The following is a 22,913-nucleotide window of genomic DNA, read 5'->3' on the forward strand; positions in this document are numbered from 1 at the left end:
AAACACACACACACACGCGCGCGCACGTACGCACCTGTACGGTGGCCGCCGCCGCTCCCCTGCCAGCCGAAACAGGTCCTCTGCGAAAAGGTCCGGCACCCGGTAATCAGACGCCATGGGGGCGCTCTGCCTCGACTTGTCGCCAAACGTGCCATCGAAAATGTACAGGGGGCTGTCGTCCTGGGGTGAGGGCGGGCGGGGGCCGCGTTACATGGTGTTTTGGTGGGGCGTCCCTTGGGGTTTCGGGGCGCTCACACGCCAACAGGGCGTCTGAGTGTAATTGCAGGCGATGCGTGTGTGATTGTGTGTGTGTATGTGTGTATGTGTGTGTGTGTGTGTGTGTGAGTTGGTGTGTGTGCGCGCGCGCACACGCGCTTTGGGTGCGGCGTTGCTTGGCAGGCGCTTCGCCCCCCAGGGAAGCCCAGGAGGGTGAAGGCGGGCACAGGGGCCGATGCCGCGAGCAGCCTATAAGCATGGAACGCCGCTGGGGCGCATCACAGCCGGGCAACCGCGGGGCAGGAGCACACCGATGGTCGCTACATAGGCCAGGCGCGCGGCCCATGCCCGAGGCACTGTTCAGCACCCTTTGTCCCTTCCACTGGCCCCGACATCTCTTCCGCTGACCCCAACATGCCTTCCACTGCCCCCAACATTTCTTCGACTGGCCCCAGTGAACCTTTCTCGCACCTGTGAGTGGTCAGGGTCGGAGCAGTACCTCAAAAAGTGCTCAAACCGCAGCCGCACGGCGTAGCCGTCGTCGTCGGAGCCCACCTGGCCGAGGAGAGGTGCAGGTACGCGTGCGTGCTTGGCGGCATCCAGGCAATGAGCGACCGCTTGGGGCTTCGGCCAGGGTTGGCAGCGGCCCGGGCCGGGATCAGGGCGACTAGAGGGCCGCGGGCGGCAGCGACTACCGTGGAGCGGCAGCTTGAAGGCGCAGCCGCGTGTGCTCATCGGAGGGACGAGCAGGTGAGGAATGCGGCCGCAGGGGCTGGCCCCGCGAAGGCGTGCGTGGCTGGCTGGCCCCGCGGCGCGCCCCCACCTTGAACTTGTGGTCCCTAAACCGCCGAAGAAGCTCCTCGATGGTCCACCCCCGCGCCGCCCCCCAGCCGTCCATCAGGCCCGTGATGACCACCGGCAGCCGCGGGCGCTCGAAGCGCTCGGCAAACTCCTCCGGGGTGATGTCCTGGGCGGGCCAGGGGGGAGGGGGCCGCGGGCGCAGGGGGGCCGCTGCCGTGGGCCTTCCGGTCCCACCTTCAGCAGCCCTTTCAGCGCCGAGCGCGGCGGCCGCGGCCGGCATGCGGCAGGCTGCGGCTCCTCTTCGCGAGCTTTGCCGAGCCTTTGGGTCATGCGAGTACCCACTGCGACGAATCCCGCTGCCCCGCTGCCCAGGGGGTTGCGGTGCAGGGCGGCGGCGCGGTCCGACGGGCGGGTCCCAGCAAAGCGCCCCGCAGGTGCCCGCCGGCGACCCCCCATTGAGCTTCTACAGTCCCTCATCCTATCACACGCACCGAGATGTGGATCCGAGGGACCTCGTCCACCAGCCCCTCTGTGCTGAGGGCGGAGGGGTCCTGGGCGTACCCGCGCCGCCGCCACTCGCCGCGCGACACGCTGAGCTCGCTGCGAGCCGCGCGCTTGGCGGCGCGGATTTTGTGCTGCACATGCCTGCCGCAAAGAAATCGCATGCGCATGTGCATGAGCATGTGCATGAGCATGTGCATGTGCATGTGCATGTGCATGTTTGGATTGCGTGTGCATGGGCCGCGCGCTGGCATGCTGGCCGCCAGGGCCGCCGAGACGGCTGGCGGGGAGGGGAGCGCGCGGCCTGCTACTCACTCCTCCTCCTCGGGCATCAACACGGGTAGCAACTTCCTGATGGCCTGGACATCTTCTGGGGGCCACGGCGGCTGTTGCTGCTGGTGTTGCTGCTTGCATTCGTGCTGCTTGCGCTCGTGCTGCTGCTGCTGCTCCCCTTGCTCAAGCGGCGGCAGCGCTGTTGCTCGCTGATTTGAGCTGGGATCTTGGTGCGGCATGAATCACAGTGTTACCGTGCTTCTCGGATTGGAGCGCAGCAGCTCATCTAAGGAGATAATTTGCGTTTGGCGCGATTATGCTGGCGATCTGGCAGTGGTGTGTAGCAATTCAATGTTTGCAGGATGAAATTTGGTGTCGTCTGACTGCCAGGATGGCCGATGATGTCCTGCTCATGTGGTGCTGTGTCACTTGCGTGACTAGCCAGTGCCCCACCAGCATGAGCTGCACTGGAGTAGTCAGCAGGCAATGATTGAAGCACTGAGCTACCATGTTTGATGCCAGCAATGTATGAAATGTGGGTGTCGGGCGAGGGATGGCTGGCTGCCACCCAAACATTTTGCAGACCTGTCAAAGTACTGTAAGCGGCAAACCAGCATGAGCAGGTGCCCATGAAGAGGTGCGGTGTTGGCGAGATCCAGGCGACCATGTGTAAAGGTGATGTAGGGACCTTTTGGCACGAATTTTATCTTGAGGTGCACTGCCGCTGCCCTTGGATCTCAGCACGGCACATGAGTTGAAGCAAAAGCTCTGGTGTGCAGGTGTGCTGCATGTTGGAGACAGTGCATGATATGCTACTGACTTGCACTGTAGCACAACTGCGAGGGGGGGTACAGGCAAACGCCGCAAGGTTACAGCCTTTATACAAACAAGGGCCCTCTGCATTGCACCAAGGCTTTGAAGTGGCAAGCAGTGAGCAATTCAGTGCAAACTCACCCAGCCGCACCGCACAAATACCGACACAAACCAACAGTTCAAACCCGCAGCGCCTTCCTCACGCGCCACGTGCTGCTGAGGCTTGTGTCCAAGTGTCGGTCAAACGAAGGGTCGAACAAGACACGGCAAGCTTGTTTTCCAGCAACCTCATAAGAGGATGATGCTAAACTTCTGCGGACCATGTCCAGACACATTCAAACGGCCCAGCTGCATGGCCTAGGTCATCCTGCCTGCCTGAGGCGCAATTATCATGTGATGTCACATGTCAGGCCCGGCACTGCTGGTTCGACTTGGCCATGGCGGCCATTGGCACACCATAGCTGTTCTGCCGAACAAACAACAAATCGCGCACTATTATCACAGAAGATCCCAACATGGACCCCGCCATTTCGTGCCAAGATTTCCCTGAAAAGGTCCTGCAGCAGCTCGTGCTCAGCTGACACTGCTCAAAGGTCCTGCAGCAGCTCGTGCTCAGCTGACACTGCTCAGCTGCATCAACAGTGGAATGCCGGGGGTTGCGGAGGGTTGGTACTGTAGATACGATAAGATTATGGCTTTTAATCTTACATACGCCTCATCCAACACACACCCGTTGCCGTTTTCTCCACCGCTCTTGCGTGCCCACCACCGCGGTCATCAGTCCCAGCAAGCCTCCCCAGCGCTGAGACAAGCAGTTGGCAGACAAATTTACGCGTTGATCCGCGCAAGGAGCATGCCGCGGCTTCGGCCGCTGGCAACAGCGCTGCTCGCGCTGCTTGCGCTTGCCGCCGGGCTCCAACAGCTGCCCGCCGCGCGCGCCTTCCCCAGCGGCGGCCTCGCCGCGCGGCGCCACCGCTACCCCTGGGACATCCCCCGGGAGGAGGCGCCGCGGCTGCCGTGGGAGGGGCTGCAAAACGACCTGCCGGCCCTGCTGCAGGTGCAGGCGCGCGGGAAGGAGGTGGCCGTCATAGTGTTCAATGAGGGCTTCTCGGCCCTCGCCCTCAACTGCCTGGTCTCCCTGATTGAGTACGGCAGGAGCCCCAACTATATCGTCACAAGCGTCGGCGCCAGCAGCCTGGCGTACTGCCAGGCGCTGCGGCTGCCCTGCTATGACGGCGCCAACCTCCTGGCAAACATCACAACCTATGAGCAGCAGCAGCAGCAGGAGGCGGCCGCAGTTGCGGCTGCGAGCGGCGGCAGCGGCGGCAACGCCAGCGCTCTCAGCACGGACGTGGACGCGAAACGGTACACCACTGACTGGTTCCACCTGGTTTGGATCAAGACGCTGGTGGCGCACGCGGTCAACGGGCTGGGCTACGACGTTCTTTTTGCAGGTGGGGTGCGCGGCAGGTGCAGCAGCAGCAGCAGCTGCTGCTGCTTGAGCGCGCGCACGCTTAAGATGCTGCAAGTGGGGCGGTTGATGGGCCGGGGGCACCAGCATGTTGCAGGTGCTGCAACGCTGCGGCTAGCCTTCGCATCAGCAAGGAGCCTCGCGCGGCGGATATTGTTGAAAGAGATCAAAGCGAATGGATTTTAGGCGGCGTGAAGCATCCGGCTAATGCACTGGTTTTGCAGACGTGCAGCGCATTGAAAGCGGCGGCGGCAGCGGCAACATGGGCCGGGCTGGTGTTACCCCAGCATGGGGCCAGTGGGGTTGCGAGTCGAGTCCGTCCTTTGTAGTGCGATTGCGGCTATATAGCCCTTGCGCACGCCATCAGCAGCTGAAGATCTGGGGTTGTGAACCATGTACTGTCGGTCCACACCGACGCGAATCACCTGTGCGCGCCTGCCCAGAACCACATGCACATGCGCAGGCAGACACCCACCCACCCATCCGTGTGCGGGCTCCCACGCATGTGCACACGCGCACACACACACACACACACACGCACACACACACACACACACACACACACACTCGCACGTGCACACACACATATTCACTCGTATCACCCCCCAACAGATACACACAAACACACACATATACACACACACACACACATACACACTCGCACATGCACACGCACACCCCCCTGCACCATCCCCAGACGCGGACGTGGTGTTCCTGAAGGACGCATGGAAGGCGTACCGCGACCTCCTGGAGCGGTACGAGGCGGATGGATCTTTCATGTATGAGCAGGTGCGGCCGATGAGCGGTGCGGGAGGCGCGCGTGTGCTCACTCAGCGTCCGCGAATGCGGCTCCGAGGTCGGGCTTTGAGGCGGCTAACGCGCGGAGCCGCAACAGCAGCAGCAGCAGCAGCAGCAGCAGCAGCAGCAGGTCACGAGGAGGGCGTCACATGCGGCCATTCCCCTTGCGCCTGAGCCGCTGCTGCGACTTCTGCGCCGCAGACGTGGCTGAATGCTCGCACAGGTTTCACTCGCGCCTTGGTGATATTGTCACTCGCGCGGCGATCACGACCGCCCCTTCCGCTGCCGACGGCCGGCGCCTGCAGGGCAACTACACGCGGTCTGACGGCACCAGCTTCATCCACAAGTACCTCAACAGCGGGAACTTCTTACTCAAGTACAACAGCAGGACTAAGAACATGATGGAGATGTGGCGCGTGGGCTATGAATTCCAGGTGCGGCGCGCAGGCGGCCGCAGTGTTCACTGTGCTGTAAGGCGCTCCCTCTGTGATTCTTCTCAGTGCAGCACGACGTGGGGCGGCACAAGTTTTGGGGTGGGGGTGCGACAGTCTACATGCCCTCTTGATGGAAGCCACGAATCACCTGGCAAACTGAACCAAGGCCCCTCCCACACCCACATTTCAGATCAACGTCAATGGCAATCAGCTGTGGCTCAACCGCCTGGACAAGATGGGCTACAAGATCTGTCACAACAAATCAGTCTGCCAGATGCACCGGGAGGAGGACTGGGCAGCCATCAAGCCCCACCCCAACCAGTTCCGCGGCCGGGGCGCAATGTGCACGCCCGACAGCTTTGAAGAGGGCCTGTGCACCGACCGCCGGCTGTATGTGCATGCGGTGTGCAAGCAGGGGCACCACCAAAAAATCGCAGCGTTCAAGAAGCTGGGCCTGTGGTGAGTGCAAAAACAGCTGGGTGCGCTTCGGGGGTTGGTACGTTGCGCGGATTGTCCTCGTGCGGGGCTCCACTTGTTGTTGCACGGCAGGTCAGCACCATCGCCGCCATGCCCACAGCTCCAGCTGTCACCCTCTTGCGGCATGGCAAGTGCAGTGTCAGCGTTCCTGCAGCCATCCGCCCAGTGAGGCAGTGCAAGGGAGGGGGGAAGCACAGGAACAGCCTGCATTGGCTGTTTTCTTGGCCTCAATCTCTCCGTGCATTGCGCCATCTGTCTTCATGCTGGCACCCCACTTTGCTTGCTGCCCCGTTTCACTTCAACACAGGTTTATTCACATGGAAAGCCACAACCCGCCCAAAGTGACGGTGCGCCTGCCCCAGGACGGATCCCTGCCCTGCGGCGGCCCCACCTGGGAAGACGAGTACCCCTTCTCGTCATGATGGCATCGCAGTGATGAACGATGACGAGGGCTTCAGTGACACGTAATCGCTGGCATTCAGGGACCAGCCAACACGGCCATCCGACCCTAACATAAGGGCGATGACTCATAAGGCTCCTGTTCCCCAAGCAATCTTTGGGGAGAGGGTGTGAGTGACAGCGGCACCAAACAGCAGCACAATTTCTTGGTATCGGGCCTTTAGACCCGCATTTTTGTTGGGCGGCTCCCGCTTTTTGCGCCCCCTGCCTTGTGCTGGCCTGGACACCGTTTGCTGGCCTCTTGTTTCAAGTGGGCCCTTGCTTTCGGCCAGCCCTCTCGGCCGGTCGGGGTCTGTGGCGGCGGTTTGGGGTGAGCACGGCCCTGCATCCCCTGGCTGTGCCATGAGTGCCGCATGCTGGGCCCATATACAGCATCCCTGATCACTGTTTGCATTTCATTGACAGTGTCATGAGGTTTGGACAAGTCAGGGAATCAACAGGAACTTGTCAGTCAGGACCGCAGCATACCCGGTCTGCACTCATCACTTTGTCCTTCCTCACCAGGCCTGCGTCCCCCGCACGCTGCACAAGCGCGGGCGCGCAACCGGCCGCGGCCATCCGTTTGTCTCTGCACTGCCACTTCATTCAGCCCAGCTTTTGTTACCAGCTCTAATACGTCTATCTCACTTTCGCGGGGGCCACATTGCAGGCATAGCCTTGCAGACCTGTGGTTGGTCGCTTCAACGTGCATCAATTTCTCAGTGCAAAGCAAACATTAATGGAGCAACCAATGAACAACCAATAAAGTACCAATGACCAAGCAATGAACAGGGTTTACTGAGGAGTCCCGATGCCCTGGGCCCCGTCAGCCTGCCGGTGCACCCCAAACCCAGCGATCACAGTGCGGCAGTAGGGGCACAGCGCGGGCTTGCCAGCAATCAGCCGGACAAGGAGCACCCCGCAGCGCCCGCACAGCGAGTGCCCGCACGGGTGCAGCCGCAGCAGCAGGCCCGGCTGCTCCTCCAAGCACACGCCGCACGCCTCGGCCTCGCGCGCGGCGCTGCAGCCGCCGCTCCTCCCGCCGCCGACGCCGCCGACGCCGGCGCCGCGCGCCTGGCGCTCGCGGAGCGCCTTGGCATCATCTAAGAGGCGAAGCAGCTGGGCCTCGTGGGCCTCCGAGTCCCCAGGACTGCATCCCTCCCCCTGCAACCGGCCGCAGGCGTCCAGCGCGGCGCAGCCGCAGCTCAACGCCGGCGACGGCGTCGCGTCTGCCACGCAGCAGCTGCAGTTTGGGGCTGTGTGCCGCGCGGTGCAAAGCACGTAGGACCGGACAGCATCGAACATCGAGCAAGCGTCGCCGTCTGGTGGCCGCGGCGCCCCCGCGACGCCGCCAGAGCCGCTGACAGCTTCCTGAGCTTGCGGCTTCGGCGGGAGTGCCTGGCAGCGGGGCGCCGCGTCGCAGACCGGGGCGCCGCTCGCAGTGCCTTCTGCCTGGTGCTCAAGCGCCAGCGTGCGCGGGCACAATTGCTGCATCAGCTCGCCCGGCGCAGGCTGCGGCTGCTGCTGCTGGTGCGAGGACGACTGCGCGTCCGTCTGCCCGATGCCGGCGGCTAGCGCTGCCGCTGCAGCACAGCCGCCTTCGGACGCGATCGCGATCGCCGCCTGAACCAACAGCTGCCGCTTCAGCTGCGCCGCCGCGAGCTCCTGCAGGCTGCACACGAAGCGAAACGCGACGGCGTCACCCGTGGCGGCGTCACCCGCGGCGGCGTCACCCGCCCAGTAAGCGGGTGATACCACCCGCGAGTGCAGCAGCGCGTCTCGCAGCGGCACGTATGGGTCAAGCAGTTCACACAGGGCCCCCGATAGGCCCTGATCCCGTGCTTCGTGCCACGGAAGCCGCCCCTCCGCATTCCGCGCCCGCCGCGGGTCCGCCGCGGCGGCGGCGCCGGTGCCGCCCGCGCGCCGGAGGTGCGCCGAGAGCAGCAGCGTCGCGAGGCGCGCGTCCGGCGCGCGGGCCGCGGCGTGGAGCGGCGAGCTGAAGCGGGGGACGAGCATGCGCGCGACCAGCGCTTGGTGCCGTGTGCGAGCCGACAAGGAGGCCCCGGCCTGCAAAGCCGGGCGGCAGGTTCGGGTGGCAGCGGCGGAGTGTGTTGTGACCTGCCCCCGAAAGGTGTGGGCCGCGGGTTCCAGCTTGCTGATAAGTTGGATCGGTCCCACTCATAACACTGCGTTGTTTTGTCGGGCACAGACGTGCAAGCACAGGTAAGGGGGAGGGGTGTTTATGTGCACAGACCCTCACTTCAATAAGGGCCGCTGCTGCATCCATGTTTTTGTTGCAGACCGCCAGGTGCAGCGCCGTGAAGCCGTACATGTTGGTGGACTCCAGCAAGGCAGGCTGCCCCTGCTGCTCTCGCAGCCGCCGCTGCTCCTTCAGCCGCATCTCCCGCTGCCGCCGCACGCCCTTCCGCCGCCGCCGCTCCTGCCAGCGCCGCAGCCGCCCCGGCGCCGCGGGGCCGCCTCCGGCTGGGCCGCCGGCCTCCCGATCCGCGGCTGTCGGGGCGGGTGCGCCTTGGAGCAGCGGGTAGGTCTCTCGCGCCTCCAGGCAGGCGCGCACGCACGCGGCGCCGCCGTACAGCGCGGCGTTGTGGAGCGCATTGTTGCCGCCCCGGCGGTCGGCTAGCCATGGGTCCGCCCCGTGCTGGATCAGCAGGCGCGCGGCTGCTCCGCCGTCGCCGCCGCCGCCGCCGCTGCGCCGGCAGGCCAGCATTAGGGGCGTGTCATCCAGCCCATGCGTCTGATTGAGCAGCTGCTGGAGCTCCAGCCGTGCCTCCTCAGGTGTAGGCGCCCTGCGTGCGCACACGAACCAAGGCAACGCCGGCGCGAATCACGGTAACGCTGGTGCAGCAGATAGGCTGCAGAGTTGTCTGACCACTGGGGCTAGTGGATGGCAGCAAGCCTGAACAAGACTATCGTCACAAACAGCAGTAGCGGGTCTAGGGCTACTGCTGATTGTGACAATAGTCTTGTTCGGGGGGCAAGCAGGCCATTGGCAGTTGCAGCGGAAGTTTTGCGCACCTGCTGGCGACAATCCTGATGAGCTCCCGCAGCAGCTGCTCTCCGTCCCCGCCTTGCATCGCCGCAGCTGCATGGAAGACGCTGCCTTTCAACCGGGAGCTCCTTGCACGCAGCAGCTCGGGCCGCATTGCAGCCAGGCTGGCTGCGCTGGCAGTGGGAGAGCCGGCGTCCAGGGCCAACGCCAGCCGGTGAGTGGCGAGGGTGTTCCCCATCGCCTGAAGTGCCGCGTCCTACCGGGTGTGTGCGCGCGTGTTGGCGGCGTGTGGAGCACGCGGCATCAGCCGCCCGACCGGGGCGTGACGCACGCGAGCTGAGGGTCGCAGCAGCTGAGTCAAGATCGTGGGCGTGTATATGGATACTTCTAGTCACTGGCGTTGCGTAGAGCACGTACCTCACCCCTGTCACCTCGCCGAAGTCCGGGGAATCGTCTTTGCTCATTGTCACTCGGACAAAGATCCCGCTACTGGTGACCCAAAACAGACGACCAGGCGGCGCGCAGGCTGTGGAATATTGACAAAAACGCTCGTAATCAGCGTAAGGTACGCTTGTACACGGGCGAAGCCATGATTCGTGATGGTTGTGATGCCATTCAGGGCGTACCGGCGCAACGGTACGCCTGGCCGCGCAGGCATGTGACGGCGGCGGAGGCACGTAAAGAGGGCTGGAATGTCCCTTATAAGGCTCTTCAAATAATTTAATGCCTCAAGTGCTGACTCAACACTATAGCTGAGGTGAAGCTGAGGCCCACAGGCTGTCAGCAATGCCACAAACACTGTACTGTACACCTTGCTGCAACTTGCAAGGTTGAAATCCTGCCTGGGGCGTGCTGGTCACGCGCTCGTCGCCCAAGCACAGTATATCGATTTGCTGATGCGTGGCTGAAGGTCGACACTTGACACATAACACTACAAGACACCAAACGCCTCGCAGGCAGGCAGCAGCCAGGCCGGCGCAGTCAGCCCATACCGCTCGGGCAAGCTGACGCCCACGCCATCCAGTCGCCAAAGCGGGCCATTAATCAATCCCAGAGCCCCGCACTCCACCGCCGCTAGCCGCGCCTCAAGCGCACGCATATCTGCCCACAGCGCCGCTCTGGATGCGCCAATCACCCCAGCCGCAGCCGCGGCGCCCCTGGCTTGCGCTCCCTGCCCCTCAGCAGCCGCCGCTGCCAGGGCATGTGCCTGGCGCCGAGCCCCGCTGCCGCCTTCTGCACCCGCGGTCAGCGGCAGCGGCCGGGGCAGGAGCCGCTTGAAGGCTGATCTGTCGCACTCAGTCAACCGCAGCCGGGCAAGGACTGAAGGGCAGCTGCCATCGAGATGTATCAGGCGGTCTTGGACTGCTGGAGCGGGACCACCACCCACTCTGCTCGGGCCATCGCCGCAGCTGCTGGGGACCGTGGCGCGCATCGCGCTGGGCATGTTGATGCCGGCGCAGGTGGGGGCGATGCCGCCGTCGCCGCCTCTCCCACCACAGCGGCACGCCCTGTGCCCAAGTAAGGACGCAGGCCCTGGCAGAGCCGCCTCGCTTGCTATTGTCGGCTCGTGCTGCTCTGAGTCAGCTTGTTCGGGGGCCGCTGCCGAAACGGCAGGCACCGCCTCTGCCGCCGCTGCTATCAAAATGCCACCGTTGCCAGCCTCGGCTTGGACCGGCGAAAGCAAGCCAGCCGGCGTGGTCTCGCCAGCTGCTGGTTGCACGTTTGATGAGGCTGATGAGGGTGTCGTGCCTGCAGCCGCCGCCCCATCTGTCCTGGGTTGGGCGCCGACTGCAGCCGGCCCAGCGGCCGCCGCAGGCGCCGCTGCCGGCCGCGGCGAGGGCGCGAGGGGTGCGACCTCAAACCACCCGCTGTCTCCAACAGGGGCAGGTAGTGCCTGCTGTGGCGCTGGTGTTTGCCCTCCGCCGAGCGCCACCTGTGCAGGGGCCGCGGCCCCCGCCGCGCCCTCGGGCTGCTGCCTCCCACCTCCCCCGGTCTCAAGCTCAATCCAACCGCTGTCGAGGACAGGCCCCGCGGCTTTTGAAGCGCCCAACAAACCAGGCGGCTGGGGGATCTGGCCGTCTTGGGCTGCAAGGCTTGTGCTGGCACTTTGCGTTGCCACTGGCTGCGCCGAATAATGCGCCGCCGACGTCACCACGTCCACTGCCGCTGCTGCAACCAGCTGGCGGTCTGCTGCCTGCTGCGGCTGGCCGTTCGTGGCGGCGGTCGCAGCTGCTTGCATCTCCATGCTGCCGGCCGGAGGCGGCTGCGCGCATCGCCGCGCGACAACGCCGTCCCTTGCTGTTTCTGTGACGGTGTTGCTGATGGGCGCAACCCCTGCCATACAGCAGGGGCCTGGTGTGGATGCAGCCCAGCCCCCACCAGCCGCAGCGCCGCAGCAATCGCGCAGACCGGCGGTGCCCAAAGCGGCCGGAAGCTGCTGCAAAAGCTGCTCCAGCCGCTGCAAGATCAGCGCCTCACGCGCCTGCTGCAGCGCTGCGGCCACGCCGCCCAATGCGCCGGACGCTGTCCGGTGGAATGCCCCCACTGCCGCCTGCCCAGCAGCCTGGCACGCCGGCGTCCCCATCGCGCCGCCCGCCATCAGGGGAAACCTCCACGGTGCGGCGGCTGCGGCATCACTTGCTGCTGATGGAAATGCGGCCACGCCTGGTGGGGCCGCACGCGCAGCTGGAAGGGCGTCCCTGGGCGCAGGACACACGGGGTGCGAGGCGCAGCAGTGCTGCCTCGTTACGTCCGCTTGCGTCGCGACATCTGCGGCCGGCCAGGCCTGCAGCCGCACCGAGCGGCGGCTGGGTGCGCAGTACTTGCGCCGTTGCGGGGTCCCCGCATCCCGCTGCCCCTGCAGTCGCTGCCGCCGCTGCTGTCGGCGGCGCATTTGCTCTTCCCTGATCATCTCCAGGTTGATGTCGCACGAAGACACGGGGGACAGGTCGGTCGATGCGCCAACAGAGGGCCTTGGCTGCTGCACCTGATAAGCTTCCATTGCTGTGGCGGGCCCCACGGCGCCGGCCGTGCTGCGGCGCCGCGCGTCGCGTGGGGAGAGTGTGGCGGTTGCCAGAAGCTCTCGGGCAGCTGCCGATGGCCTCGGTGCGCTGCCTGTGTCACCCAGCAGCGCATCACCTTGCCAGCCGAGGCCCTCTGCCACTTGCTGCTGGGACCGGGCTGCTGGCACCTGCGCCTCCAAAACGTGGCGCCCTTCCGCTGCGGTCGGGTCGGATGCGGCCGCGTCGCAAAGTGGGAGTTTTCTCCTGCCTTGAGGCATTCCTGCCAGAAGCGGGCCCTGAGACGACGCGCCCGTGCCGCTTTCTTGCCTGCTGCACGCGTCGCACCGCGCACCCTCACCAGCTGACGAGCTGCTGCCGCGTCTGCTCACGGCAATTCCTTGCAGTCCTGCATGCGCGGGGCTGAGGTGGTCGCACGGCGCGCCCGTCTCATGCGTTGCTGGCTGCTCAATGTCCAAGCTATTGTTAACAAAATTGCGGAGCTTTGTCGACCAATTTAAGCTCTGCCTGCTGCTGCTGCGCCTGCTGCCGCTTCTGCCGCTGCTGGTCTCGCTGCTTGAACTGGGGCTGGGGGCTCGCACTGCAACCAGCAAGCTGTGCAGGAGCTCAGTCTCTGCAGTGGCAGCGGCGGCAGCAGCCGCAACTGCCGTCCCTGCTTGCTGAGTGGGGACGGCAGCTGTCCCTGCGTTGCCAGTAAACAGCACTGCCGCAGTGCCCGCCACCGTCGCTGCCTCCGCGTGCAAATCACTGCCGCCAGGCTGGGCCAATTCTGGGCAAATGGCAGCTGCCACACAAGTTGGCACAGCTGCCGCCGCCTGCACCGGCGGCGTGCGGGGGGCAGCAACCTGCCCATGAAGCCCACGTGAGATTTCGCCCGCGCTCCGAGTCTCTACATCTGGGCGAGACTTGTCGGCAACGCCAGGGCTCTGCAGGGCGTGCCGATCTAGATCGGCACGCAAACCTGTTGGCTGTGTGCGGTTTCTGGGGCGGCCGCTTTTGACGCTGCCGTTGACGCTGCCCTCGCTGCTGCCCCCGCTGCTGACCGTGCTGCCGCTGAAGCTGCTGTAGTCCTCGTCGGCACTCTGCTCGAAGCTCAGAACCTCTGTCTGCGGCCCGAGGCTCACGAGCCGCAGCATCCCCTGGCCGCCGCCGCCGCCGCCAGCTCGCGTGAGCCCGGGCACCGGCGGAGCCGTGGGCGCCTGTGGCTTCGGCTGTACAGGCAGCCGCTGCAGCCCGGCATGCTGCAGACCATGACCATGCTTTGCGCCTACAGCCGCCGCCGCAACCCACGGCGCGGCAGCACTTGCAGACGGGGCGCCGGCCTCATCTTCAGAAAACACAATCTCATACCCTTGGATGCTGCCGCCGCTGGCAGACACCACTACATCGCCACTGGACACCTCTGACACAGTCATTGCCTCCTCAGACACTTGCTGTGCAAGCGCGGCAGATGGTAATGCGGCCAGGCGTGCTGCTGGCGCTGCCTGCGACGGCGCAGCGGGGGCGCGTGCCATGGCGCCTGTCTGCGTCCACGACAAGGCGGCATTTGCCGCTGCTGCCTGAGTCGTGCCTGCGGATACAGCAATGTGATGAGTATTTTGTGTGAGGCTGTTTATGCACATGCGTATGCGTCAGGAATCGCACAAACCATGGCGTGTGTTGCTGCAGCAACAGCGACACGGTTGGACGCGGCGCTGCTTCTGGCGCTCTGATGGATGCAACACCCCATCTGGCGCTACACGTTCAGCGTGTAATAAATTTCTATATATTTTGTTTCTTTCCGTGGCGGGTTTCACATACCTTGAAAAGGCGAGTGTGAGGTCCCCGAGAGCTCCTGCTCCGGACCACCCCTCCGGGTGCTTGGCCGCGCCATTTACTTTCATTAGCGATTCAATCGTCTGCAATTGCTTATGTGTCCCTTGGATTGATGTCGACGATTTCTGGAGTGTGCGATGTGTTGACCTGGTCAACTCACCATGAAGGAGCACCACCTGCTTCTCAGCTTGCACAGCTTACATGTCAACAGCCACACACGCATGCCCATAGATAAGAAGCAGGTGTTGGTTCAACACGACGTGAGCGAACAAACCCGCTGTGGAGCGTGGAGCACGGTTCTCACAGTGGGCGTGGCTGCAGTGCACGTTGTCATCCGCTGCTATCGACGTTCACAGCTAAGGAAGTACACCCACATTATTCTTCTTGACGGCACATTATTCTTCTTGACGGCACGGCTTGAAATTTTGCATGTATGCGCAAGGTGAACGGTTGCCCGTGTGGGTGGTGCCACGTTGTGGAGTTGGTGTACTCTGCCTCGCTCACTTGACAAGCAGGTTCTCTTCTCCCCCTTCCACAACCAAGTTTCCATACTTATCACGATGACACGTGGACGGGGCGCGCGAGCGAGCGCCGCTGGAGGGCCCGCTTGGCTGCCCACTGCAGGGTGGGTAGCAAACCGACAGCCGCACGGTTGAAGCGCCCCTACCTGCCATGCAATCAAAAGAGGCTGTTACATCAATACTAGAGTTACGGTCAAGAAACGTGCCAACCGAAAATCATGATATCACATGTCCAAGTTCCAAGGCCCAGTTGTCACGACACATGGGACTATGGACATGAGGACACTTGTCCTATTCATCTATGTGGTCAACCAAGATGCCGTGCCGAGTACTGTCAACAAATCCCAACTCAAAACAATTGGATGGAAATTTCAACTTCATTTTGTGAACACAGTAGACTCTATCTCTGTATGATACCTTCTAATCAAAAAAGTCGGTTGTGGGCACACCCGCCGCGGCCAAGTTCGTTGGAGCTTGTCGGCCCTTTTTGTTCGTGCATTTCATTGATTCGTCAGCTTACTGAATTCAATGATAAATATAAGTTGCAAAGCAGACGACTGTCGCCAATTGTGTTTCCTACAGTGTTTGCCATGTCGATGTGGCGGGGCGGCAGCTGGCCTCCATTTGTGAGGCCAAACATATCGCCGAACAATCTGCATTATTTGCGACAATCGATGCAGCGCGCCCCCTGGGCGCCTCCCGGATCGCAGCGCGGTCGGCAGTGGCGGTGCACGGGCTTGACTGTTGCGCTACTCGCAGCGATCCTTGCCATGCAGCCAAGCCCTGCCGCCGCCCGCCCGATTGGATTGAGCGGAGGTTCCGGCGCCACCACTTCCGCTGCCCGGCAGCATCTGCGTGCACTCCTCCCCTGGAGCAACGCACCGCGCGCGGCCGCAGGCGAGGACGGCAGTAGCCGCGGCCCCGGCGCGGCGGCACGGCGGCGCCGCATGCACGAGTTTCGAGTGACGGTCGGCGCAGCCACATTCCCAGACCCATCCACTACCAACGACCCGCCTGGCTCCGCCACGCCCGTGTCGGGGTTCGATCTGCCGCGCCCGTTTGGAGCAGCCACTGTGCTGGTGGCACCCGACGCGGCTGCTGACGAGCGGGACGACGCCGCGCAGCTGCCCCGCTGCTACTTCTCAAGCGGCATGAACCGCTGCTTCCTCAACCCGGAGTTTCCGCTGACGTACCCTCCTCCAAAAGGCGACCCCGCCGCACGGTGAGATGCCGGGGGCCGCACGCATCATCGGCGGGCCCATCTGTTCAGTTCAGCTTGCCACTAGTTGGCGGCTTGTGCCGGCCGCACTCTGCATCCTCACACAAGGCCGCGGTGCATGATATCTACCATGTGTCATCCACCAAGATGCCGTACCGACTGCGCTTTTTAAAACCCGCCGATCCCTGCTGATGCTTGCGTTAATCCCTGCTGTTGGCCATGTACCAGGTTCGAGTTGAAACTGGTGGCGCGCGGCTATGCCTGCTCGCGCCACGTCAGCGAGGTTTCCTGCAGCTCTGACCCTTCACAACAGTGCCGGTGGCGCGGCGGGCCCCCAGGCAGCATTGGCGGCGCGGGGGGCGGCGGCGGGGGCAGCGGCGGTGGCGGGCCCGCGCTGGCGGCGGCGGTTTCGGGCGGACTGGGGCGGCCGTGCGCGCTAGATGAGGCAGCGCAGGCCAAGGCTGTATCGGACTTCTATGTGAGTCGCGAGTTCATCTGCAGTCTCTGTTGCTGCCAGGCCGTGCTGGAGAATTGGAAGAAAGCTGTCAGCAATTGCTGGGGCAGGTTATCAGGGGCAGCCGGGGCAGGCGCCGGACCAGCTGGCGGGCTGCTGGCTGCAGGCATGCAAGGCCGACTTGTAGATCTGCTTGTCGTCGCAGGGAGCAGCATTCGTTCATCAGCAGCTCGACCTGTTGTGTTGTAAGCATCTCGATCGCCTCACCGGCTGTCCTGACGCGCAACCGACGCCCCGCTTCGGCGCCCGCCCCGCAGCTGTGCCCGGGCAGCAAGGTGCTCAGATATATCAACTGCGCCACTGCGGCAAAGGCCGACGCCTGCAGCGCTCTGCAGGGGTGCGAATGGTCGGAGTCGACTGCCTCTGACAACTCCACGCTGTCTTACGTAATGGGTGAGCCGGGCAGCTGTCGAGAAGCAAGGCCGCATCTGGCGGCAGACATGCTGTGCTGCACGGCTTGACTGTGGCTAAGGCGGGCAGCTGCTTCACGGCCTTGGCCAGCATTGCTGCAGGCCGGCAGTAGAGCAGCGGTGTGCATCGGCGCTGTCTACATGCCCCCTCCCTTCCAGCCGACCCCCTCATCAAGCTCCATGCTTGTAGCCCCACCATTTGCAGATGCGGCCTCGGCTCTCCGTTGCCCCGGCCGCCAGTAACACAGTTATATCAAATCCCATTGCCGACCCCACAAACCCAGGGGCCATCAACGACACCCTGTCCTGGACCACCATCCGCCCCCTGGGCGTGCTGCCGCTCGACGCGCGCTGCCGGCCCACTGACCTCAGATTTGAGGACGGGGAGCAGGCAACAGGGCCGCCGCTCAGCAGGGAGATGTGGGGCACGTGCAACACGGTGCGGCGGCTGAACGGGGGGCCGGTGTGCGACGCGGCGAAGGACCCTGCGGCGTGCCCGTCGCTGGATGGAGACATGTACGGTGAGCAAGACGCTTTTGGTTGTGGAGTGTTGCGTGGGCCCACCAGGAAGCGCGGCTGGCCGCGTGGGAGCGAGAGCCCGGCGAGATTGGGGGGCCGTTTGTGTGCTGGGAAGGGCTGAGGTCGTGGGCGTGGAGAAGACTGACTTTGGGTGCTTTCTCTCCGCCGCGTTCATCGACTGGCAGAGCACTGGCAGTATGGGGGCATGATGCGGAGCACCCATCAATTGCTGGGCGGCGGCGCTTGGAGCCACCAGTTTGTGGCTGACTGGTGAGCGCTCGAACCGGCTGCAGGCCTGCGTGTGCACTGCAGCGCGCGCGCAAGCTACAGTTCTGTGCCTGCGCCGTGCACCGAAGTATGCGTGCAGCGTGGCTGTGTGGGGCGCACCTGCTTTTGCATCCCGCGATGCTCCTGAGCCCACCACTTGGCATCCTTGCCAGCCTCAGCAAAGAGAAGCTGCCAGCATCCGCTCCCCATGCTCCCCTCTCACGCCTGTCCAGGTGGGCCTGTGACAGCCAGGCAGCGAACGTCGATGCGTGCAAGGCCGCCAACACTTCCACCTCCATCTACTCAAAGCCAAAGAGACCAAAGACCGCGGCCGTCATTGCCGCGATCCCAAGGCCGCAAAAGCTCTCGCAGGCGCCACCGGCCCCGACCGCCAGCAACGCCACCGCCATCAATGCCTCTGATGCTGGCGCGGCAACCACGGACGCCACCGACGCAGGCTCGTCAGAAGGGGATGAAGGGGACGCGGCGGCGGCAGAGGAACAGACAGGAGATGGCAGCGCAAAGGATGAGGAGGAGGCTCTGCTAGACGAGCCCCTGACCGGCGACAAGTGGGGGTCCCAACAGGACCCTGGGTCAGCAGTCGTGCCACCGGAGGTCGGGGCTGCCGCCAACGTCAGCAGCGCCGTCGCCCCTGCAAGCGAGGCCAACGGCACCGCGGCGACACCGGAGCCGCTGCGCAAGCCGAATGGGGGGGCACGGGCGGCGGGGCCGCTGGAGGGTCTTACGTTCCTGTTGGTCGCTGCTGCCATTGCGCTTGAAATAGTTGTGTGACAGTAGGCCGCATACCTTGCTAGAATAACTTACATATAGTGACGAGTCAAACACGTGTTCTGCTCATTGAAGCGCCTGCCGCCGCCGACGCATTAGCGCCTGCCTGGGGCGTCCGGCGGTTTGGGGGGACTCAAGGTGCAAGAGTTGGTCTGGCAAACAATAAGAGCTGGCTTGATCCAGCCATCTCGAAGGCCGCTCCGCATGCAACTAGCTGACATGGCATTGCAAGTGCAAGCCTTGTCTCTGCTGTACGATGCACCGGCACACATGTGCCAATGGAGTTGCCCACAAGCGCCGGGTGCACGGCGCACGCGCGGGAGGACTTTGGAGTTGCAGAGCTCGTCTTGATTTTTTGAATCAGCTGCCAAATGGCCCCTCTTGCGTTGGTGTTTGTTGTCCTACGGAGGCGGCTGTCCTGAAAAAAGGGCACATTGTCCTTTCATCACATCCACGCTGGCAATTTTGACACTGGCCAGACCCGTGCTCACAAGAACAGCGCCCTGGTTTTTTTTCACGTGGTTTGACCAGCGGGGGTCAACACAATTCATCCTGTGCTGCCGGCACTTGAGCCAGCAGTGCCGTGATTTGTTGAGGCGATAAGCATGTGGGGCTGCGTCCGCGCCACGCAGTGTGAGCACGGTCGTACTGCCCTCTGCTGTTGTGAACTTGCGGCAGCAATGCCCAAAAGCGCCGAGCCTTGCTTGCACCAGGGCTTTGTATAAATGCCGCACTTGTAGTGTATGTCGTCTTGTCTTTTTTGCAATACACATTGACAGATGCCGCAGTACTCTGGACACGGCTGCCTAATGGCATGCAACATCACATGCATGGATCCTGCGGTTTTATTTTGATTGTTGCTCGTGATGTGGCACATACCCTTAGCCTTTGATTTGCAAAGTTAAGATCTGTCTGGGTCTAAAACTCCAATCAAAGATTCCATCAGGGACAGTAGAGCTGCGTTGTGTAATGATGAAACGGCTGAAGCCTCGAGCCTTGGGCGTACTCTATCTGAGCCACTGGTAGGCCAGCTTTCCAGCAGGTGGCTGTGGGGATTACGAGTTCAGTGGTGACAGCTCGACTCCTTCAAGGGACCCAGACCTATTCCTGACGGGGCATTATGCGTAGTTATTACACAATTCCCTTCGCAATTAGCCATCTTTTAATCAGTAGGCAGGCCCCTGGAGGCAGTTGCACGGTACAACGGAAAGCACATCAACTCTCGTGAGGGGATAACAGCACCAACATTAGCAACTCCATGCAACGACAACCAAAACAGAGTGTATACGCAACCAGAAGCCTGCAGTTGTCTAGCAACAACAATGCCAGCTATTGTCAATGACAGAAAAATCAATTACGGAATTCAGGGTGCACAGCAACGTGATGCCACATCACCTGCATGCCTGGCATGCGGGCTGCTGTGTGTGTGAAGTCCCAGCTCGCCTGCGTGTCAAGGTTCAAAAGGTGCTGTGCACCCCCACGCGGCCCAACAAAGTCTCAACAGGCACAGGAGCCCCTTGCAGCGCTACTGGTGCCGAATACACCAAACCCCCTACCAACAGCATGCAGTTTGACAATACATTGATCGATATCGAAGCACGGGGAATCAATTGTGGAAGCGTTGTGCACTGCGCACGCAGGGCGCCCTCGCCAGCCCCACAAGCGAGCTGCGAGTTGGTGTGTTGCCGTGCTCGCACATATAATCAATGATCAGGGTCCGCCGCCCGTAGGGCTGCCGCCGCGGTTGGCCAGGGGCGCCAGCTTTATCGCGCCCGCCGCCAGAAGCGCCGCCGTGAGGCTGCCGTCTTCCAACGCGTCGTGCCGCCCCATGGAGGCGCCGAATCCGGGCGCGGCCCGGCCCTCGCCGCCGCCAGGGCCGCCGCCGAGCACGCTCGGGGAGGCCGGCGCATCAGGCCCTCTGTCCAGCGCGATGGACGGGACGCGCCTCATGGACAGGGACGCCAGCGCCCACCGCGCGCCCTTGCTGCCTGTGGCCTGGGCGGCGCCGGGGTCTGCCGACGTCAGGGACCCAGGCTGCGACGGCGCGTTTAACATATATGCAGCTGCAGGGCCGCCGGGGCGCAAAGGGGGCCCGTCATCGGCCGGGGCAACTGTGGCGGCGGCCGCAGGCGGCGGCTGCACCCGGGAGGCGAAGACGTCTGTGAACTTCCCGGTCGGAAGTCGTACGGTCTCAACCGAGCGGCGGTGCCCGTCCACCCGCCCGGAGCGCCGGCGCTGTGCGAGGGGGAGCCGCGTTTGCAACGACAGGCATGTCAGTTGAATATCGCGAACCGTAGAACCGACACTGCCACGTTCTCACGCACGCACTGGGTGGCCAGCAACGGTGCACCAGCTGCGAATGCGCGAAACGCACTCGCACTCTGTTTGCAGCAACACACAATTTGGAGTCACGTCGAGGCATCTGCGCTGCGCGCACCATATAAGAGCGGATCCAGGGGTGCCGCAGCAGCTCCGCAATGCTGGGGCGGTCCGAGGGCCGCTTGGCCAGGCAGGAGCGCACAAAGTCCTGCGCCAGCTCGCTCATGCAGCCAATCTGTGGAGGGGGGGGATCAAAAAGCGCGTGCGCGTTCCACGACCGCCATCCGGTCGAGGCACGGTTGCACCCGGCCTTACATTGAAGGCCTGGAATCCGATCAACCGCACCCCCCACAGCCAACGCCCAAGCGCCCTGCCCAGGGGCGCGGTCAAGATGCCTGCCCGGCGTGCATCTGAGGTGAGCACTCGCACAGATGCACTAAAACCAAGATAAGTATGCAGTGGTCAGCACCCAAGTGACCAAGGCAAAGGGCACACACGCCCCATGTGGAGCTGGGCACAAGATCGTCAAAGGCAGCCAGGGCGGCAGCCCCCAATCGTGCCCACCTCAAAGGCCGGCTCACACAGCTGGATCGCACTCATCACGGCTGCTGTGTTGTCGCCGCCGCCCTGGCTTTTAGGCGTGAACGGCGCGCTGCGGGCGCGCGGACGGCGGGGGCCGGGGGTGGCGGCGTGAGGAAATTTTTCACGTGGATCAGCGCAATTGCGTGGCGGCGGCAGCCTGTATTTGCTGCAGCTGGCGCAAGCGTGGCTTGGCCGGGTTGGCTACCCCACAACTCCTAATCAGCTAAAGATGTTCAGGCACCCGCTGCTATCGCAGAGCTGTGTATGGCGACGACGACCCATGTCTTGGTGCGGTTAGCAGCGTTTTGGCCAAGGCAAGGGGGGTGGGCACGGCAGGAGCAGCAGCAGCAGCAGCAGCAGCAGCAGCAGCAGCAGCAGCAGCAGCAGCAGCAGCAGCAGCAGCAGCAGCAGCAGCAGCAGCAGCAGCAACAGCAGCAGCAGCAGCAGCAGCAGCAGCAGCAGGATAAGTAGCAACAGCAGCAACAGCAACAGCCAAAGTGGCAGCAACATCAGCGCGCGACGCAGCATCCAACAGGAGCACTCACTGCCCGACCAGCAGCTCGTAAGCCAGCACCCCCGCAGCCCACGCGTCCACCGCCTCAGAGTATGCCAGCTCAGCGCGCCCCTTGTTCTCCTGTAGATGATGTAGGGCGCAGTTGAGCAGCAGCGCCCATTCAACTTAGTAGGGCGGTACGCAAGGCGAAAGGCGTTACATTATTTTGCCATCAGGCGGTGCAGAGAAGCGCCATGTGAAGATTCGCAGCATGCAGGAGCCAGCGCAGCAGCCAAGCCGCGAGCGGCGCCCACCTGTGGGCTGCGCTTCAGCGGGCACCGCAGCACTGCGGGCGCGGTTGCGGAGCAGCATCGGCAATGTTGGGAGGGGCAGAAGGCAGGCCAGGGCGTCAGAGCGCGAGCCCAGGGCGCTCGTGCACTCCAGAGCGCTCAAGCATGGTGTTCACTCACAAACCCACCTTCCGGCGCCATGTAGTCTGTGGCCCGTGCCATAGACAGCCGGCAAGGAAGTAGATGTTGGTTGTGTGTGGGGTTCAGTGCGGTTCAGGATTGCCGTGAGGGGTTTGCGAAACTTGCTCGCTTTGTACCAAACGGTCGGCCTGAATGAGGCAGCATTGCTAGAGGTACGACGAGGCTGTGTCCCACGTTGTGGTCAATCACTCCGGTCCATTCCCTGCAACCGCACCCCAGGCCCCGCGGTCGGCCGGCTCACCCCGCAAGCAGGGCGCGCGCCCGCCAGCAATAGTACCAAACCGCAAAGCGGCGTGCGCGCGCGCACGCGTGCACGCATGTACAAGTACGAGCGGACGGCTGGCCGGCTGGCGCGGACGCCGTGGTGGGTGGGCGGGCTCACCCAGCGTGCCGACCCGCGTGACTGCGCGCTCCTCCCGCAGGTTGAGGGCCAGGCCAAAGTCTGCCAGCTTGAGGGTGAGGCTGTCGGGGTCACTGAACAGCACGTTCTCTGCAGCGAGGGCCCCGGGAAAGGAGAGGGGGTGGAATTGGATTGGGAAGTGGTAGCGGGAGCCGCCGTTGCCAGCAGCCTGGGCCCTGTCCCAAGCGGGCACCACTGACTTCCGCGGCTTTGTGCGCGTGCACTGCTGCCTACGCTGCAGCGCGCCTCCACGCGGCCCACAAATCCCCTTGGTACATCGAGGGTGGGCAGCTCTGAATGCTCACTCTGGCCAGCCCTCCCC

The 22,913-nt window shown here is 63.5% G+C and overlaps 6 protein-coding genes across 6 annotated transcripts in view; 3 read left to right on the forward strand and 3 right to left on the reverse strand.

Annotated features, from left to right (window-relative positions):
* MNEG_3041 (hypothetical protein) overlaps positions 1-2,030 on the reverse strand; it is a gene marked incomplete at both ends in the record, with an annotated part of 4,474 nt that extends 2,444 nt beyond the window's left edge. Inside the window, 5 exons of the mRNA XM_014048478.1 lie at positions 35-180; positions 688-771; positions 1,040-1,183; positions 1,509-1,662; positions 1,834-2,030. Of these exons, the coding sequence (XP_013903932.1) occupies positions 35-180; positions 688-771; positions 1,040-1,183; positions 1,509-1,662; positions 1,834-2,030 (725 nt within the window). The remainder of the gene's footprint in view (positions 1-34; positions 181-687; positions 772-1,039; positions 1,184-1,508; positions 1,663-1,833) is intronic.
* A 1,427-nt stretch (positions 2,031-3,457) lies between these two features.
* Positions 3,458-6,206, forward strand: MNEG_3042 (hypothetical protein; the record flags this gene model as incomplete). Its single annotated transcript, XM_014048479.1, has 6 exons — positions 3,458-4,058; positions 4,773-4,864; positions 4,962-5,003; positions 5,179-5,307; positions 5,498-5,766; positions 6,092-6,206. The coding sequence occupies 6 exons, from the start codon at positions 3,458-3,460 to the stop codon at positions 6,204-6,206; spliced, it is 1,248 nt and encodes a 415-aa protein (XP_013903933.1).
* Positions 6,207-7,017: 811 nt separating this feature from the next.
* MNEG_3043 (hypothetical protein) lies at positions 7,018-9,696 on the reverse strand (the record flags this gene model as incomplete). Its single annotated transcript, XM_014048480.1, has 3 exons — positions 7,018-8,289; positions 8,483-8,930; positions 9,650-9,696. The coding sequence occupies 3 exons, from the start codon at positions 9,694-9,696 to the stop codon at positions 7,018-7,020; spliced, it is 1,767 nt and encodes a 588-aa protein (XP_013903934.1).
* Positions 9,697-15,358: 5,662 nt separating this feature from the next.
* MNEG_3044 (hypothetical protein) lies at positions 15,359-18,309 on the forward strand (the record flags this gene model as incomplete). The annotated part of the gene is made up of 6 exons (XM_014048481.1): positions 15,359-15,810; positions 16,036-16,285; positions 16,579-16,714; positions 17,016-17,252; positions 17,436-17,520; positions 17,751-18,309. The coding sequence occupies 6 exons, from the start codon at positions 15,359-15,361 to the stop codon at positions 18,307-18,309; spliced, it is 1,719 nt and encodes a 572-aa protein (XP_013903935.1).
* Positions 18,310-20,016: 1,707 nt separating this feature from the next.
* Positions 20,017-21,225, reverse strand: MNEG_3045 (hypothetical protein; the record flags this gene model as incomplete). The annotated part of the gene is made up of 3 exons (XM_014048482.1): positions 20,017-20,541; positions 20,744-20,860; positions 21,190-21,225. 3 exons carry the CDS (start codon positions 21,223-21,225, stop codon positions 20,017-20,019), a joined length of 678 nt encoding a protein of 225 aa, XP_013903936.1.
* A 246-nt stretch (positions 21,226-21,471) lies between these two features.
* On the forward strand, positions 21,472-21,678 carry MNEG_3046 (hypothetical protein; the record flags this gene model as incomplete). The annotated part of the gene is made up of 2 exons (XM_014048483.1): positions 21,472-21,495; positions 21,544-21,678. 2 exons carry the CDS (start codon positions 21,472-21,474, stop codon positions 21,676-21,678), a joined length of 159 nt encoding a protein of 52 aa, XP_013903937.1.
* Between the last annotated feature and the right edge of the window lie 1,235 nt (positions 21,679-22,913).

The sequence above is a fragment of the Monoraphidium neglectum genome (genome assembly GCF_000611645.1).
Source record: "Monoraphidium neglectum strain SAG 48.87 unplaced genomic scaffold scaffold00368, whole genome shotgun sequence".
Taxonomy (NCBI): domain Eukaryota; kingdom Viridiplantae; phylum Chlorophyta; class Chlorophyceae; order Sphaeropleales; family Selenastraceae; genus Monoraphidium; species Monoraphidium neglectum.